General features: G+C 44.0%; 9 protein-coding genes and 1 non-coding gene across 10 annotated transcripts; 2 read left to right on the top strand and 8 right to left on the bottom strand.

Moving 5' to 3' along the window:
• GAP5 (Gap5p) lies at positions 1-1,716 on the bottom strand (the record flags this gene model as incomplete). The annotated part of the gene is made up of 1 exon (XM_018856888.1): positions 1-1,716. The coding sequence occupies one exon, from the start codon at positions 1,714-1,716 to the stop codon at positions 1-3; it is 1,716 nt and encodes a 571-aa protein (XP_018713896.1).
• Positions 1,717-2,099: 383 nt separating this feature from the next.
• METBIDRAFT_76438 (uncharacterized protein) lies at positions 2,100-3,395 on the bottom strand (the record flags this gene model as incomplete). Its single annotated transcript, XM_018858529.1, has 1 exon — positions 2,100-3,395. The coding sequence occupies one exon, from the start codon at positions 3,393-3,395 to the stop codon at positions 2,100-2,102; it is 1,296 nt and encodes a 431-aa protein (XP_018713895.1).
• A 714-nt stretch (positions 3,396-4,109) lies between these two features.
• CBR1 (Cbr1p) lies at positions 4,110-4,961 on the bottom strand (the record flags this gene model as incomplete). Its single annotated transcript, XM_018859438.1, has 1 exon — positions 4,110-4,961. One exon carries the CDS (start codon positions 4,959-4,961, stop codon positions 4,110-4,112), a length of 852 nt encoding a protein of 283 aa, XP_018713894.1.
• A 686-nt stretch (positions 4,962-5,647) lies between these two features.
• On the bottom strand, positions 5,648-7,867 carry OFD1 (oxidative DNA demethylase). Its single transcript, XM_018855504.1, has one exon. The coding sequence runs from the start codon at positions 7,783-7,785 to the stop codon at positions 5,953-5,955; it is 1,833 nt and encodes a 610-aa protein (XP_018713893.1). The 5' UTR covers positions 7,786-7,867; the 3' UTR covers positions 5,648-5,952.
• A 41-nt stretch (positions 7,868-7,908) lies between these two features.
• Positions 7,909-8,237, top strand: METBIDRAFT_105094 (uncharacterized protein). The gene has a single exon (XM_018853786.1). The coding sequence runs from the start codon at positions 7,955-7,957 to the stop codon at positions 8,126-8,128; it is 174 nt and encodes a 57-aa protein (XP_018713892.1). The 5' UTR covers positions 7,909-7,954; the 3' UTR covers positions 8,129-8,237.
• A 650-nt stretch (positions 8,238-8,887) lies between these two features.
• On the top strand, positions 8,888-10,492 carry HOM3 (aspartate kinase; the record flags this gene model as incomplete). Its single annotated transcript, XM_018856877.1, has 1 exon — positions 8,888-10,492. The coding sequence occupies one exon, from the start codon at positions 8,888-8,890 to the stop codon at positions 10,490-10,492; it is 1,605 nt and encodes a 534-aa protein (XP_018713891.1).
• Positions 10,493-10,776: 284 nt separating this feature from the next.
• GVP36 (Gvp36p) lies at positions 10,777-11,751 on the bottom strand (the record flags this gene model as incomplete). The annotated part of the gene is made up of 1 exon (XM_018858528.1): positions 10,777-11,751. The coding sequence occupies one exon, from the start codon at positions 11,749-11,751 to the stop codon at positions 10,777-10,779; it is 975 nt and encodes a 324-aa protein (XP_018713890.1).
• A 296-nt stretch (positions 11,752-12,047) lies between these two features.
• Positions 12,048-13,538, bottom strand: ARO9 (aromatic-amino-acid:2-oxoglutarate transaminase; the record flags this gene model as incomplete). The annotated part of the gene is made up of 3 exons (XM_018858527.1): positions 12,048-12,205; positions 12,229-12,781; positions 12,813-13,538. The coding sequence occupies 3 exons, from the start codon at positions 13,536-13,538 to the stop codon at positions 12,048-12,050; spliced, it is 1,437 nt and encodes a 478-aa protein (XP_018713889.1).
• A 343-nt stretch (positions 13,539-13,881) lies between these two features.
• Positions 13,882-15,470, bottom strand: TUB4 (gamma-tubulin; the record flags this gene model as incomplete). Its single annotated transcript, XM_018859437.1, has 2 exons — positions 13,882-15,322; positions 15,463-15,470. 2 exons carry the CDS (start codon positions 15,468-15,470, stop codon positions 13,882-13,884), a joined length of 1,449 nt encoding a protein of 482 aa, XP_018713888.1.
• A 198-nt stretch (positions 15,471-15,668) lies between these two features.
• METBIDRAFT_t11 lies at positions 15,669-15,741 on the bottom strand. The gene has a single exon. It is a non-coding gene; the product is annotated as a tRNA-Ala (tRNA).
• Positions 15,742-16,207: the final 466 nt, after the last annotated feature.

Genomic DNA, 16,207 nt, shown 5'->3' with positions numbered 1-16,207 from the left:
TCAACACCAGAGGTGATAAATTCTGAAATACCAGGGCTTACGAGCAAGTAACTCCTTTTCCTGGCGAATTTGCTCCTTGAGTAGTTCGAGATCTGTTTCCCTGCGTCCAGTATCAATGTCAATGTCTTTAGCGGGTATCTGGAAGATCCAGTTCTTTTTCCATATCTTGTGTCCCACATAGAACAAAATAAGGATGACTCCTCCCAAGTAAGACTCAAAGAAGTCTGATGCGTTAGGGCTGTCCCCGAGAGGAAAAAGCGCAATCCAGAATTGTGCAATAAGAACCAAAACAAACACTAAGCCTCCAACATATGAGCCTATAGTGCCGGTTTGTGCAACAAATGGCAATTCATTTGTGCCTCTTCCTTGTGCTTTCAAAGCATGCCTGAATCTTATATGGGCCCAATTGATGGAGATCCACAGGGCGATGGAACTCAAAGCTGATATACTCAAAAGCCACGTGAAGACTTCACTTTCCTTGCCACTGGCAGCAATGAAGGCGAGCAAAGCGAAAATGTTACAGATGATAATCGCCACTAAAGGTCTGCCCTCCCGGTCCACATAGGCACAAATTTTGGGTGCCGAACCTTGCTCGGCTAAAGAGGTCAAAGTTCTTGACGAAGCATAAACAGATGTTGATGCCACGGAAATGATAGAGATCAAAATCACAGCATTCATGACATGAGGCAACCCTTTTATACCTCCCTCTTCGATTGCAATGACAAACGGAGATGCAGTTACATCGACCGATGATGCACCGAGCAATTTTTCCGAATTGTATGGCACCAAGAAACAGATCAAAGTCAATGAAACCAAATAGAACATCAAGATCCGCCAGAAAACCTGTTTGATGGCTCTGGGAAGCGACTTTCGTGGGTTTTCGGCCTCCGCGGCTGCAAGACCAACAAGCTCCACGCCAGCATAAGCGAATGCTGCAGTGACAAAGACAGAAATGACACCTTTGAACCCATTGGCAAACGCACCAGGATCATGCCAATACTCGGCACCATGTGAGTGACCACTTGGTCCACCGCCGGCTGCTAGTACTATGGAAACAATGATGAAACCAATGACAGCGATGACTTTAATGAACGAGAATACAAATTCGGTTTCACCATAAGCACGTACACCAAACAAGTTGATCGAGCATACCACAACATAGAAGATCAACACCCAAACATCTGCATTAATGGAACTGTTCCAAAATTGCATGGTGATGGAACTACTCACAAGTTCCAACGGAAGCAACACTAAAAACTGAATGAAGTAGTTCCAAGCCACAGCGAATCCAACCGATGGGTCAATAAAACGGCTTGCGTACAAGTTGAAGCCACCACTGACGGGAAATGTAACGGAAAGTTCTCCCAAACTTTGCATTGTTGTGAAAATAGCGAATCCAGTGATGGTCCAAGTGATTAAGATACCTGCGGGACCTCCTGTTGCTAAAGCGGAACCGGAACCAACAAACAATGCGCTTCCTATGGAAGAGCCAATAGCTATCATGCTTATATTTCTTGATTTTAATTTTCGTTTAAGAGGTGAGTTGGCTGTGAGAAGATTGGCCTTTTCGATGTCATTCATATCTTCAAACGAATCATTATCTTCTTCCACATTGACCCGCTTGAAAGAATCTTTGAAATTTTGCCATCTCAGGAATTCGGAGGTCTGGCAATATCGTTCCTCGATATCATTGGTTTTCTTATCAGATAGAGACATTAGCAAAACTCCGCAACGACTAGTAAATGATGATCATTAGATTTTGAAGTCGATGCCTGTGCGCGTCTATATGTCTAATTTTTTTTTTCTTTACCTCGATCATCATGATAGCAAGCAAGCTTGGGCAAAACAAGACAAGCATAACCAGTTTTTCTATTGTGTATTTTCTTTAAAATGAAACAATTCAACTATAAATGTTTTGAGTAGGATTGTGAGCATGTCATTAGGGCCCAAAACAGTATTTGCCGGCCACGGCATTTCACAGACCTGACTCACGATCAAGTCGCAAACGGTTGCATCGAGCATGAGACATACAGGGCAACCTGAAGGAAATCACGTGAGACAAGCCTGACTATGCCTCGAGTGAAGCCGATGAATGTCAGTTATCCATATATCAAATCCACCACAAAGCAAAACCAGCCTCCCCAGGTGATCTTTTGCAATATCTTGCTGAGCCAGGCTGGCCTGATTCTTAGAAAAATATTGCCGCAATTATATCCTTCGCTTTCCACGCCTATGCCCCATTTGATGTTTTGCCTAACATTGCAGCCATTCCAAAAGTTCCACCACTTGTGACGTTCACAGGGGATAATCCGAAGCAAATTCTTTTTCAAAGGCCCGCGAGGACCATCGATGTATTTGTATCCTCCAATCAAAGAGTGTTGTTGTCTTGGATCGGAACTCTTCAATTGTTTGTCTCCCCAATGGCCAGTAAACGTGAGCCAATCTCCGTACTCAAGCTCTCTACCGGTATGATTCGGGTTAGAGTTGTTCTCGGCAGGAGAAACGAATTTTCCATCGTAAGTATAACCCAAGTAGTTTTTCGTAGGGTTCCACAACGGCCCACGGTCCGTGAAGTCACATAAAATCTGGTAAGGGAGATCATGAGGGTGCGTACCCACAGAAACATAATTTGCGTGTGTTCCACGAGCAGAAAAGATGATTGGATGATTAGAATCTAGTTCATACTTTTCTAAGTTCGTGTAGTGATACGCACCGCCACCACCATGGGCAGACATCCATACGATGACTGGCCGTCCATTGTAGAAACGCACAAGCGAGTGTTCCCAGTCACCGACATGGTTACCATAGGGCCCAGAGCCCATCACAAACGGTCCCAAATTAAACGAATAAAAGTAGAACCAGAAGGCATCGACCCAGCCGTTGCCTTTATCCACCACAATCAATATGGCAGGGGCATCTTTTATCTCGCCGTTTCTCAACAGTGGCTTATTCTTGAGTCCTGTGATCCACTCTGGATCAAGGTCGAAGTCCTCGTTTGCCGTCAAATATATACCAGCTTTCTTGGGCAAGCTCCCCAAACTGGAAATATTAAGTTTACCATCTTCCGTGCCCTCGACGACAGTGCCGTTGCTGAATTTGACGGTGAAATGCTCGACATACTTTTTGATGTCGTACAGAAAATATCGTTCCTCCGAGTAAAGGTGCACGTAAGGAGCAAAGTCAAGCACGTATTGCGGGATCTCCCCATTACGCAAGGTTCTCTTCTCTGATGTTGGTTTGCGCAAAATCGGAGGGTACTTTTTGCGATCTAGTGTGGGGCGCAAAACATTATCTATTTCAGCATAATCGTTGTCCAAAGTGTTGGCGATGTACCCATCTTGGAGGTTCCAATTTGGCACCGCAGAGCTAGTGGCAAACAGTATTAGTAGGGGCATGGCCCCCAAAACGAGAAGCGTGTTGATCAAGATCATCATGTCCACTGGGTGTGATTTCTACTCAGTTGGTTTGATTATTGAGTACTTGGAGATGGGGAAGGTCTAGTTTTTCGAAAGCAGGGTGTATGTGTAATTGATTATGCAAGTCCAGCTCGTCTTAGTGCTGGTGAGATGACGTATGAAGGACGGCACGCACGAAGTGGAATAAGGGGCTATAAATCGAGGAGCTTTTGAAAGAATTGCAAGCTAGAGCAAGAATAAAAGCATAGGCCGAGTTTTCTACGCATAGAAGAAAAAAAAAGCCTCTCCCGCAACTCGGCAAAGTGACCGGGCGAGAGAGAAACTGTGATTTCGCAAAGAACGTTGCTCAACATTATAGTGAGGCGTCTGGTCACGCCCAATGGATGCAGGCAGCGATATGCTAGTACGCGGACAGAATGAATAGGACACGCCAAACATGACAAATAGATGACGGGACACAAAATCTAGAAAGAGTGAACACAATATATACATTTCTCCGGGTATTTCCTAAGTTTGTATAACCCGTAGATAATCTCGGTCGTGGTTTTCGTAGGAAATTAGCCGGAGCACAGCAGCAAGCATACTAAAGATGGAGGAGAGAAGAAAGACAGACGAGGACCGCTTTGGGTCTCGAGGACCGCATTTCATATCACTGTACTGTATTATTATGTAAAGCATTCTCAGTGGAAGGAGCTAGAAGACAAAAACCTGATCACCCAATTTACTGACAGCCTTAGCCTTGGGGTAGCCCAAAGTTTGTGCGGCCTTCTTGATTGCAGAAACCATTGGGGGTGGCCCACAGATCAACAAGTTCGTGTCCTCGTGGTTCTTGGGTAAGTGGGTATCCATGATCTCAGGCGTGACAAAGCCAACGGAGCCCTTCCAGTTTTCAGGCGCATTGTTCAACACGTAATGGATCTTGAGCTGTTCCGGGTGCTTGGCCTCCAAGGCCTCGAGCTCGGCCTTCAACAAAATGTCGTTCTCGGCAACGTTGGCATACACCAAGTGGATCTTGGTTTTATCGGTTGGGTCATCCAAAATGGCAGTGAGCACCTGGTACATCGGGGCGATTCCGGTACCTCCAGCAACCATGCCGAGAGACTTGCGCATGTTTGGAGTATAGGTGAAGAACCCTTTGGGGCCCCTGACGTCGATGGTCTCGCCGATCTTCTTCGACTCCACGTAGCGGGAAATGTTTCCGTTTTCGTAAGTCTTGATCAACAAGTCGAAGGAGCCCAACTGGTCATCGTTGGAAATGGGCGTGTACGATCTCACCACCTCCTTGCCATCGATGATGGCAGAGATGGAGATGTGTTGCCCGATGGGCAAGCCCAATCTGTCGGTTGAGCGAGGCAAGCCAAACTTATAAATACATGAGTTGTGCGACACCCGGATCTTCTCGATCAAGGGGAACTTTCTGAACTCCGTGGGGGACAAAACGGGCTGCGGCTTCTTGTTCTTCTTGACAAAGTACAATGCAATGAACGAAGAGATGATGGCCACAACAGTGGCAAGCACTGCAAGCGGGTTGAATTCGTCAGCCATGATGATAGATCGGTGGTTCAGAGAGTGCGTGCTTCTGGGGCAGACGAGAACTTCGGTTATATGGGCAGCTTCCGATGGCTATATACAGAGTGCACATCTGATTTTCGCACCGTATAGAGATCTTGTGTCGCTGTGTCGCGCACGGTTTACCCGGAAGCCGCAGGATCGGTTGACCCAAACGAGTGACGGAACCCAAAGCTTTTTTTCAGCGCTTCGGGAATTGATGCCCATTTCGCGCAGTGCGTATTCTGACAACCAAGCTGGTATTCGTCGGCCAATTCTTCTGTCGCACCAGCACGTATTCGTGGAGTATGACTCTAAGGAATGCCAGGTCTCTGGAATTCTGCTGCTGACGATTCATTAGAAAACTGCCAATTTTGCACCTGGGCCCACAATATGGTCCAGCTGTTTTGAACCCGGCTAATTTGTAAGCGGACGCACCATCATGTACACCAGTTCCCGAACGCGGCGGGCCTGTAGATCGCCAATAGTTTAGAGGCATTCTTCAAGGCCTCCTGGGGACTCTCCAATCATTGATCCGCCATTTGGTTTTCATGACGCATCATCACCAATACAAAAAAAATAAAGTGATTCCTAACCAGGTTAGTTTCAGTCGATTAGTAAGACATCCCTGGTCAACACTGCAACCCGCCACAGCCAATGACGGCGGATGGTTTCGGGCTGAATAGCCACGGCCAAGCGTCATTGATCAAATGCACATGACATCCAATGAATACTTGCAGGAAAAATGAGTCTACGCCTCCATTGTAGCTGTTCATATCTCGTAATGCATTCATCTCACCAAATATTCTACATCATCTTAACCTTATAGAGTCTGGACACGCGCCTCTTCTATTCACATCAGTATTAGGGTACCTGAAACATCCGAGTCTATGGAATGATGAAGAAAACAAGCGACATTGTGGCGCACCAACCAGAATATTAATCTAGGCCTGTCGATAACAATAGCAACGTGTTTCCAGCTAGACATTTATTGATCTTCTTCTTCCTCGTTGCTTTTCACATTCCATTGTCCAGTAATGTCCCAGCGTGATCCCTTAGCGTTGATGCTAACATATTTCACAAACTTCAAAACACTTGGGTCTCTTAACATAAGGCTTAGGCTATTCCATCGGCATTGACTGGTGTACAATACAGAGTCATCTGCTGGATCATTGGCCTTGTAGATTGCAGGGTCATCATCCTCAAACTCTTCATCACTCTCTCCTCCGTTGATTGCCATACAAAGCTCGTATCCTCCAAATTCACCGGACTCCCAGTTTTCTAAATTCGCGGCTGTGGGCGTGAGACCAAGAGTGGCTTCCAAAAGAATGTTCAACTCACCTTCTCTTGCTAAGTCCTTCTCCGTGGTGGTCGCGAGTATAAAATCTTGACCAGGACGGAATCTCCTTGCCAAAACCTGATCACTCGTGGGGACGATTTCTGTAACGTAGACCAACCATTTGCGAAAAGCCATGGACTTCATGAGCTGAACCACTTCTATGATCATCTTTTCACTTTCTTCGTCAGAAATTCTCTTGGTGAGCTCGAAGTTAGGCAATTCCTGTGGACCCGTATGATTCACCATGCTAATTGCTTCCTCGTGTAGCTGAAACTCGGACTTTCCATCTATGTACATGTACCTTTGTTTGTGGGGTGGAACCGCACACTTCCAAGGAGACCGGATTTCTTCAGCTGTTTGAGGTGCTTTCCGGTCCATTTCGCTTTGCCTGAGCTTGGTTTTAAGCACACCGGCATACTCGTCGTTCAAAAATCCGTTTATATCGACAACCGACTCTTCCAAAAATGTTTCCCTCAAAACTTTGAGAGAAGACTCGGTAAGGTAGGTTGGGTTAAGGTACTTAGATAAGTATTCTAAGTCTCTTTTAGATAGAAATCCTTTCAAGTCGAGCGACTCGTAAACCTTAACTTCATCTTTTGGGAAATCCACTCTGATGGGTTTTGGGAAGTCAAATTCTTGTAGTTCCTTTGTCTGTAATTGGCGCAAAGTGCTTTTCGCTTCAGTTTCCTCTTGTTCCCCGGGGACGAATCCGGGTTCACCCTCCTGGGGAATGTGGAACCACCCCTGTATAGATAGTCTTTGCTTGTCAACACGTACTTCCTCGACATCATGGAAGGACAATCCTGGTTGAACTGTGAAGAATGCAATTTGATTGAATTGCGGTATAAGTTTTGTCTCGTAGTCAGTTTTAGGCACGTTCGGCACAATGGCTGGAAACAACCTTAAAGCTCCTCCGTAATGCGCCTTCCACTTATAGTCGGGGTCTGGCATGTAGAGAATAAAACTCACACGCCTGGAGCCGATGACATCGTCATGGGTCAACAAATGGCATCCTTTAGTGTATGTGTTGATGGACATATCGGTTTTTGTTCCACTTAATTTACCACAGCCTGTTACATTTGACACAAAGTCACGGAACTCCTCCGAGTAAATGGCCGCACGAAGCTTGTACAAGGAAGGCAATCGAGATAAGTCGTCCCAATTCAATCCTGATAAGTTCGCCAAGTCACCCGACTGGTAGACTTTGTAAATATCGGTTTCCTTTTTAGTGAAAGCAATCTCGTTTAACACCTCCTTCCTGACGTTCCTGAGAAGAGTGTCATCGACGAGCTCAGTGACAGTCCCCCATTTGTAGGGCCGACTATCTGAAATACTGGATTCGAGGGTCTTTTGGAAGGCATCATCGAAGACCTTCTTGTTCAAAAAGCTCTGGATCTCAGAATGCGTATATGTCGATTTGAGCTGCTTGGGTTGGACTGAGTCGTCCGATGGGGTTTCACTGTCTGCTTCTCTTTTCGACATCTGTTCTGAAGAGTACCATTAAGAATGTCCTTTATTTTTCACTTTGCGAGTTCCGCATGATTGGGAGTGCGCATGATGAGCTGAGATCTCGCAACAGAATCAGCTCATATTCGGTGTCCTACCTGGAAAACATGACAGGCAAAATTTTATATAAATCACGTCAAGATTTATGAGTCAAATCGTAAAATTCACGTTTTTGATCAATTTCTATTTCGGTTCTTGCCCAGATGTTGAGTTTGATTTGATCTCGAATCCCAATACACGCGCTCATGATTCAACCCGTTTTTTCCATTTTGCTTTTGATCTGGAAAAGTCTATACAAATTAAAAGTATGAATAAGTAGTTTTTCCGTTGATCTCTTTTGTAAATTTTTGTGGAACTACGTATGTCAAATACGAAGTATGATTCAAAATGTTTTTGCTACACCTACCTTTATGGATGACGGATCTTCCATCCTTTATACCGTTTATGAAGAACATTGCGGTAAAAAGTGTAACACAAATCTCGAAGCTTTGTTCAGTGTCAATAAAACAGTTGAATATAAAGCCTCCGAAATATCATACTCCTATAAAATATGAAGGTTTGGGTAACATGCAAAACAATCAGCATCACGTGTGTCAACTTAATTTGACTGGACATGTAAAGTCTGAAGCATTATGTGTCTTCTGATATCTTAAAAATAGTGCCCAGTATTGGGCTGAACTATGAATAATAGTCCAAACAAGTTACTTTCTCGATTGGAAACTATTACAAGTTTTTTCCAAAGTTTTTTTAAGGTGTCAGACTTGTTCTGAAGATACAGATCAGAATTATTGTTTTGAACAATCTCAGTTTGCCCCAGCTGCAAACACGTAGCTTATCGACACGTGACAGTGAATCATTTTCAGGATGCAGGGGCCGATTCCGGCGCGGTCGTTTTGAGTCATAGCGGAAATATAAGTTGCGACAAAAATTTCAGAAAAAGAAAAGTGACATTAGTTCATCTCAAAAGCATCACTGGCACAATTAGATAACCAGTACTAAAATTTAGTGGTAATTAAACTGTTGCCATCATATTCAATCCAAATCATTCACAACTTCTTGTACATACCTAAAAACCACCATGGTTTCTCCTCCACCAAAGTCCCCGGCCAGCTCCTACAACTCAGTTCTTGATTTGAAAGAACTTCGCTCCCAAGGATGGATCATCCAGAAATTTGGTGGCACGTCTGTTGGCAAATTCCCCGAAAACATTGTTGACAGCATTGTGAAGGAATTTAGCAAACACAGTCGTGTTGCCGTTGTTTGTTCGGCCAGATCCTCAAATACGAAAAGCGAAGGAACTACCTCTAGATTACTCCGGGCGGCAGATCTTGCCACTGAAAATGCTGATTTTGCTACTTTACTCCAAGTCATTGAGGATGATCACACTCAAAATGCCAGAGATAAAATCAAGGACGAAACGCTCCAGAAAGACTTAATCGCGCAATCACATCTTGAAATCAAAAGAGCACATGAATTGTTGCACGCATCGAAAGTCATTGGCGAAATCAGCCCAAGAACCTTGGACAGTATTATGTCTATCGGCGAGAAGTTATCGTGTTTGTTCATGTCATCATTGATGAACGATCGTGGCTTGAAATCTGTCTATATCGACTTGAGTGATGTCATTCCTCTAGATTATGACTTCTCGAAAGGCTTTGATGCTAACTTCTATCTGTTCTTGAGTTCAAGGCTAGGCGAGAAAGCTGCTGCAATTGAGCCTGGCGTGACACCCGTCTTCACTGGATACTTTGGAACTGTTGCTGGCGGCTTGCTTAATGGAGTTGGCCGTGGGTATACCGATTTATGTGCTGCTTTGATAGCCGTTGGTGTTCAAGCCGAGGAGTTGCAAATTTGGAAAGAAGTTGACGGGATTTTCACTGCGGACCCAAGGAAGGTGCCTACTGCAAGACTCTTAGACAGTGTTACACCTGACGAAGCGGCTGAGTTAACGTATTATGGTTCTGAGGTGATACACCCCTTCACAATGGAGCAAGTCATTAAGGCCAAAATTCCAATTCGTATCAAGAATGTCGAAAATCCAACCGGGAAGGGCACAATTATTTATCCAGACAACATTGGCAGAAGGGGCGAGGCAACGCCACCTCATCCCCCTGCTGCCTACGAAACTCTTTCATCCAGTTACATCCAGACACACAAAAGAAGATCTGCCACTGCCATCACAGCCAAGCAAGATATTGTGGTCATTAACGTCCACTCAAACAGAAAGACATTATCGCATGGATTCTTAGCCAGTCTTTTTTCCACCATGGACAGATTTAAGTTGGTGGTTGACTTGATCTGTACTTCCGAAGTCCATGTTTCCATGGCATTACAAGTTCAACAGGAACAAGAGGTCAATCTCAAATACGCATTGAAAGAGCTTAGACTCATGGGTACTTTGGATGTAACTAGAGATATGGCCATTGTCTCCTTGGTTGGCAAGCAAATGGCTAATCTCATTGGCATAGCTGGAAACATGTTCAAGATTCTAGCTGATAAAAACATTAACATCGAAATGATCAGTCAAGGTGCAAATGAAATTAACATTTCCGCTGTAATCAATTCAAAAGACACTATTCTTGCTTTGAAGTCTATCCACGCCATTCTACTTGAGGGCAACTATGGTTACACGACTGAAAAGTCGGCCACCGACATCAGATTGGAAGCTTTGAAACTAAATTAGATAATAGGCAATAAAATTCAGTCAACAAAAGTTGCACTCCCCTATTTAACCACATTCTGCCTTTTATTCTGATGACCTGAGAAATGTAACTCAGTGTGGAAACGAACCCGCAATAATATTTTTCTGTTTGTCGCAACGAGCCGTGTAAATGTCCATCATAAAAATTTTGACTGGACAGGTCCACCTCATATTGAATTTTTCCAAAAATATAGCATTCAAAGGTATGACATACAAAAGATCCAAATTTTGTTTCGCTACAAAATAACATCAACTCAAATATTTGGCTAGATATCGAAGTCTCCAGACTCAGAGTTACGCTGGCTCAGCTGGCTGCCCTGCAACTTTGAATTTTCATCAGCTAAACCTTCGATATCACCAATCATGCCACCGAGCAACTCGCTGGCTAATTTGTGATAAGCCAATTGCGCCTTAACAAGTTCTAAGATTTCCTCAATTGGTTTGGCTTGTTCTAACACATTCTGCATCACGGAGAGCGCGTCTTCAACCGTGTTAGCAAAGTCATCTTCGGCATTCTCCATAGATACTCTCAATTGCGGCTCTTTTGACGGGTTGGAACAGCTGGCTAATGCCTGTCTGGAAACATCGTAGTTGATTCTTTTCTCTTCCACTCTTTTTTGAATCGAGGAGCTTTGACCAAGAAGCGAACGTAAAGTTGTGGACAAAGGTGCGTTGAACTTTGTTTTGATTAGTTGGTCCTGACCTAATCTGGCATTGGCAATTTTGCTCAAGTTGGAGGAGTACAAGTCTAATGCTTTGATCAAAGGGTCTTGGTTGGCGTCTGCAGAAGCCGTTAAGATGGACCCGTCAGTGGCCCGTGCAAGAGCGTGATACATAGTCTTTGGTGGTTTGAACTCGCCATTTGGGGTAACCAAAGCCGCTTGTGCCTCTGCGGGAGTAGTTGCTTTGGATAGGTTGGAGAACCTGTCAGAAATATTCTTGCCAAATTCAGTGAACGATTCTTGCAAATTAATCGGGTAATCGTACGACTCGTTCTCGTAATTTTGCGTTACTTTCAAGATGTTCTTGTAAAGCTTTTCTACATTGTTGCATCTGTTGGCTAGCTCAACGTATTCGGATGGCAACTGGCTAATTTCATCCACGTTAACATTGCCCATTCTCTCCTGAACTAAGCGAGTGGTTCTCTGCGCAAAGGGTAAGACTTCATTGTTGAACTCGATGCTGACCTTGTCGCCAAATGATTTCAAGTTGTTTTTGAAGGCTGAAAAATTAAAATCCATTTCGAATTATTTAGATGCTTTGTGGTCTGAGCCAAGTTGAATCCACGGGTACGTGTGTGCGGGGGTAAAGAACCAAGGTTAAAGATCAAAAGTGTCACGTGATGTTGACATACACAGATCAATATTCGGTATTTCGACTATCGCCTGATGTTACGTAAAGCCTCTAAGACTCGGTTTCTAGCGAAAAGCCCATGTTCTTTGCTTTTGAGAAAATCAAAAGTGATTACGATGCTATTGGTCGAGAACTACGGTATATATATTCTTCTAGGGGCCGAAATAAATGATCAAATGGAGATTCAAAACTCGAGTCCTTTTTCGAAAAAGTCATACACTGCAGCAGAAAATCTGCAGGCACCTTCTGCGATTTCCGTTTCTGTCTCAACAGGCGCGAACGTTAATCTGAAGAAATTTCCTCTTTCCAAACTAAACTCCGGATCCACGGCCATTTTAATTCCTGCCACAACGCTCCATACGCACGGAACTTCCATTGTAACAAGGCGAGTTTTTTCTTTATGTCTGTGTTGACTGGAAAATTGATAACAACGCATACAAACATGCCAGCCCTGGGGTCGATCAAGTCTAAGTACCCCTTCTTGTATGCTTTCAGCTCAAAAAGATTGTAGAGTAAAACATTTCTACGTTTCGCGTAGGCTCCGCGGAGCTTTAGGATCCATTTAAACCATCCATCAACTCCACCAAAATTCTGCTCAATAACATTATTCACTAAAAGCTGAGAGACGCCTGAAGAAGATCGGGTGACAACAGCAGAATACCGTGCTATTGCATCAATGACCTTTTCATGGCCCACCATGTAACCCAATCTCAATCCAGGCGCAAAGAGCTTGGAAAACGTTTCAATACGTAATACTCTCCCGCTGGTGTCGATCGTCAAATATGACGGGATTAAGTGATTTTGAAAATAGTCTTCGACTTCAAGGCATATTGGCCTCTTGGCAACATTGGATTCTTCATACGGTGGAAGGGTCAAGTAGCCATAGGGATCATCTTCAATAATAGCAAAATCGTGTTTCTCCGCCAAAGCGTAAATCTGCTTTCTGAACTCCAAGCTTTGAGTGGAGACCAGTGGGGTTTTGGCCAGATGAGATAGTGTAGAGTGCATTGGGCTTAATCCCCTTCAATTCTGGTTTCGCATCGTCCCAATTTTCTAATAAATTTGTCAAATACTCAAGATCAATTCCATTAGCCTGATCCGATGAAGTATTTAAGTCCAATTTGATAGGTATGGGAATAGCGCCAGCATTCTGGATGTTTTGCAAGATCGGAGTGAACGTGAATTCCTCTAAAAGCACCACTTCGCCTTCATCCAAAAATACATCAATTGCTTTGTTCAATCCTTCCCCAGCACCCCCAGAAATTATTGTCTTCCATTCCGAGTAAATTGGAGGGTGTGCTTTGACCACAACTTCTCTGGTGAATTTTTGCAACTGCGGAATGCCTTTTATTTCCGAATACTGCAACCCCGTTGCGATATCTATGATTCTCGGATCAGACGCGCGATTCGAGACAAGCACTTTGCTTTCCTGAAGAGAAGTCACATCCCCAACTGATTTAGATCCGTCAAAAATTGCATCCACAACTTCAAATGCGGTATTCTTCACTGAAATTCCAATTGATTTAACAGGAAAGAACCCATCGTTTGGTGTTCCGTAATCCAAGTGAAGAAGACTTGGATGTGGTTCGAATCCCTTCGGAGCCTCTTGGAGAGTGTCATTGGCGAAATGGGAAATTTTGCGGGAGGAAGCCCGTTTAGAGATTAAATGAGACATTGAGATTGCTTCTCTTTTTTGACAGGATCCATTTGCCCTTTATTTGTACTTTTGAAATGTGGCTTATACGCCACATCCCATTTAGAAATAAAGTTCGACAAACGCGGGATTGACAAGGCGATAAGGAGATACGCGCTCCGTTATTCTTATCATGTCAGTCAACCATGCAATTGCTCAAAGCATTTTGCAAAAGCTTCTCACGTAAAACTTAAACGCTCCAGAATGGCCACGTGGCCTCAAATATCACCCGATATAATCTTCCTTCCTGACACCCGAAATTATATACTCCTATGGCAGCTGGACCAAGAAGCATAACAAGAAAGTAAGCTTCCCGTAATACTTCTTACGACATATCATCATCTCCGTCAAGAAACTCGTTGGCCAAATAGCTCATCTCTGTAGAGGCTTTGTATTCCTCAATAGTAGACAACACGCTCTCTTTACACTCATTAAACGTCTCTAGAACCTCGGTTCTTTCGGCGGGATCCCGTGTTTCCGTGTACAAATTGATGTAGGCCGATCTCTTGGCTAGTAAGTCATATTGCCTCACTATTTTTGAAAACAACTGAGGTATTGAAGTATTGTTAGAGATCTGAAAGCCACTCAAGCCACGACTCGTGGAGAAAGTCAGCTTTCGTCCGTTTACAACATGAATAGAGGCAGAGGTCCAAGGCACAAACGGCACCCTGGATTGTGCCCGAATGCGCCCCTTCCGAATCTCATGCTGATCGAGATCATCTCCGACAATGTAATCCATCATCGAAATATATTCCGGGTGCAGACTAACGTGGTTCATCTTGCATTTGTCGTTAAGAAGTTCGAGGATAATGTCACTTTCATTAAGACTGACATAATTCTTCCGATGTGTGGCACCTGGAATATCTGCATATGGTGCTATTGATGACGACAAGAATTTGAGCTCGGGCGTTGGCACTAGTGTTGAAATTATAGATTCGTAAGAGCTGTACATGTAGCTTGGGAATCTCAATGGATTTGATACCCCACACGCGACGTAAGCTATGAGCTTGTTTTCTCTCTCAAATGCCGACGTCATAGCTGGGGGATTATTTGATTCAGGAGAAAGTAACAACGATTCCAACGCGTTCAAGGAATCGTTGTCATAGATGAAGGTAGCGTCACTGTGGTCAATGAGCCGCTTCAAAGTCAAGACAGTATTATATGGCTGCACAACCACATCTGAAGTTTTGTCGTTCGAGGGGAATATCAGGAATGTAGAGATCATTTTCTTACGACCATACCGGTCGTTTAGAAGCTCAAGAAGAAAACTACCCACACCAGAACCTGTGCCTCCAGCAACACTATGAAATAGTTGAAAAGTAGACAAATTATCACATTTGTCCAATTCACGATCGATCAAATCTGTAAGTTCTTCTTCGTGTTGCGTGGCATACAAATGACCGTGGCGCCAGTTGTTGGCAGCACCGGTTCCACCCTCACTTGATTGGACATTTCGAGGGTTAAACATCGGGCAGCTTGACATGCATTTGCCAATGACGGATGGTTCAGAATCAATAAGAACCGCCCGCGGCGTGTATTTATTTTGCTCGCTGTATGTGTAAAACACATTTGTGTTATCCGTTCGTTCATGAACCAAAGACTTGTCAGAAGGATGTACTTCGCTATTGCTCTCAAAATGGAGCTGATTGTTGACAAAGGGCTCCGGCGTACCATCAGCTTTTATTCCATGCTCAAGGGCCATTTGCTCCCAGTATTGGAGTCCTACTTGGTTTCCACATTGGCCCAATTGAAAAGATACGACCTCCCTGCGATGTTAGTATCAAAAGATTTTACCCGAGAGGAAGATTCCAATAGCTCTAATTTTAGGCAGAGGCAGATCATAGAGAACATTGCTCCTTCTTGCGCAGCTAGTGAAATGAAGTCTTTCTTTTCGAAGAAAACGTACCCTGGCATTTTGGTTTCACGATTGATGTTATGAGTTCAGGGTGTTCGCGTACGCGTGAAAGTCCGGTCCGACTTCGCGCGATTAGTACAGGAAGTGAACAAACAATTTTGTCTTTTCAACGAGAAAAGGAAAATACAGGCATCCTTCTGGTCGCTTCAAATTTACAACATTGTTTATTAAATATAAGAAGGTAAACACCAAAAAAATGGACGAGATCGGATTCGAACCAATGACCTTCTGCATGCAAAGCAGACGCGCTACCAACTGCGCCACACGCCCTGTTGGAAACTTTAAGGGCTTGGGGTAATATCAATCAATGCGTATGACTGATCATAAAGCTCAAATTGTTGGTAATCTTTTAATTTCCTTTTCAGTAGCATAAATGTAGTTGAGTATAAGACAATAATCTGAGATTAGTGCTCAAAAAAAATGTAAATACCATGAGCTTGAACTCAATGTTGGCCCCAGCCGACAACTCATTGGAGAACTTAACAAAATTAAATTGGTTCGTCACCACGATCTTCAAGGTCTACACCAGAAGGCGTGGCGAGTCGCAGGAAGTGGGATCCTTAAGTCCGCTACAACCAGCCGAGTTGAAGCGACTACTACAGGAGACCTATCCTAGGAGTCGATGACGTAATATCCAATACGTAAACAGATACGTGCCATGAGGACTGTCCAGGCCGTGACTAACGGAAGGGGACGGGCCGAGCTAAGACACTTGGTACGTAGCTGGGAGCTGTTT

The sequence above is a fragment of the Metschnikowia bicuspidata genome (genome assembly GCF_001664035.1).
Source record: "Metschnikowia bicuspidata var. bicuspidata NRRL YB-4993 chromosome Unknown METBIscaffold_1, whole genome shotgun sequence".
Lineage (NCBI taxonomy): Eukaryota > Fungi > Ascomycota > Pichiomycetes > Serinales > Metschnikowiaceae > Metschnikowia > Metschnikowia bicuspidata.
The sequence above is the reverse complement of the archived record's forward strand: the minus strand, read 5'-3'. Positions and strand labels throughout refer to the sequence as shown.

Bases quoted from the DNA above. Each gene is read 5' to 3' on its own strand.
- OFD1 (XM_018855504.1), bottom strand. From the start codon at position 7,785: ATGTCGAAAAGAGAAGCAGACAGTGAAACCCCATCGGACGACTCAGTC.
- METBIDRAFT_105094 (XM_018853786.1), top strand. From the start codon at position 7,955: ATGAGTCAAATCGTAAAATTCACGTTTTTGATCAATTTCTATTTCGGT.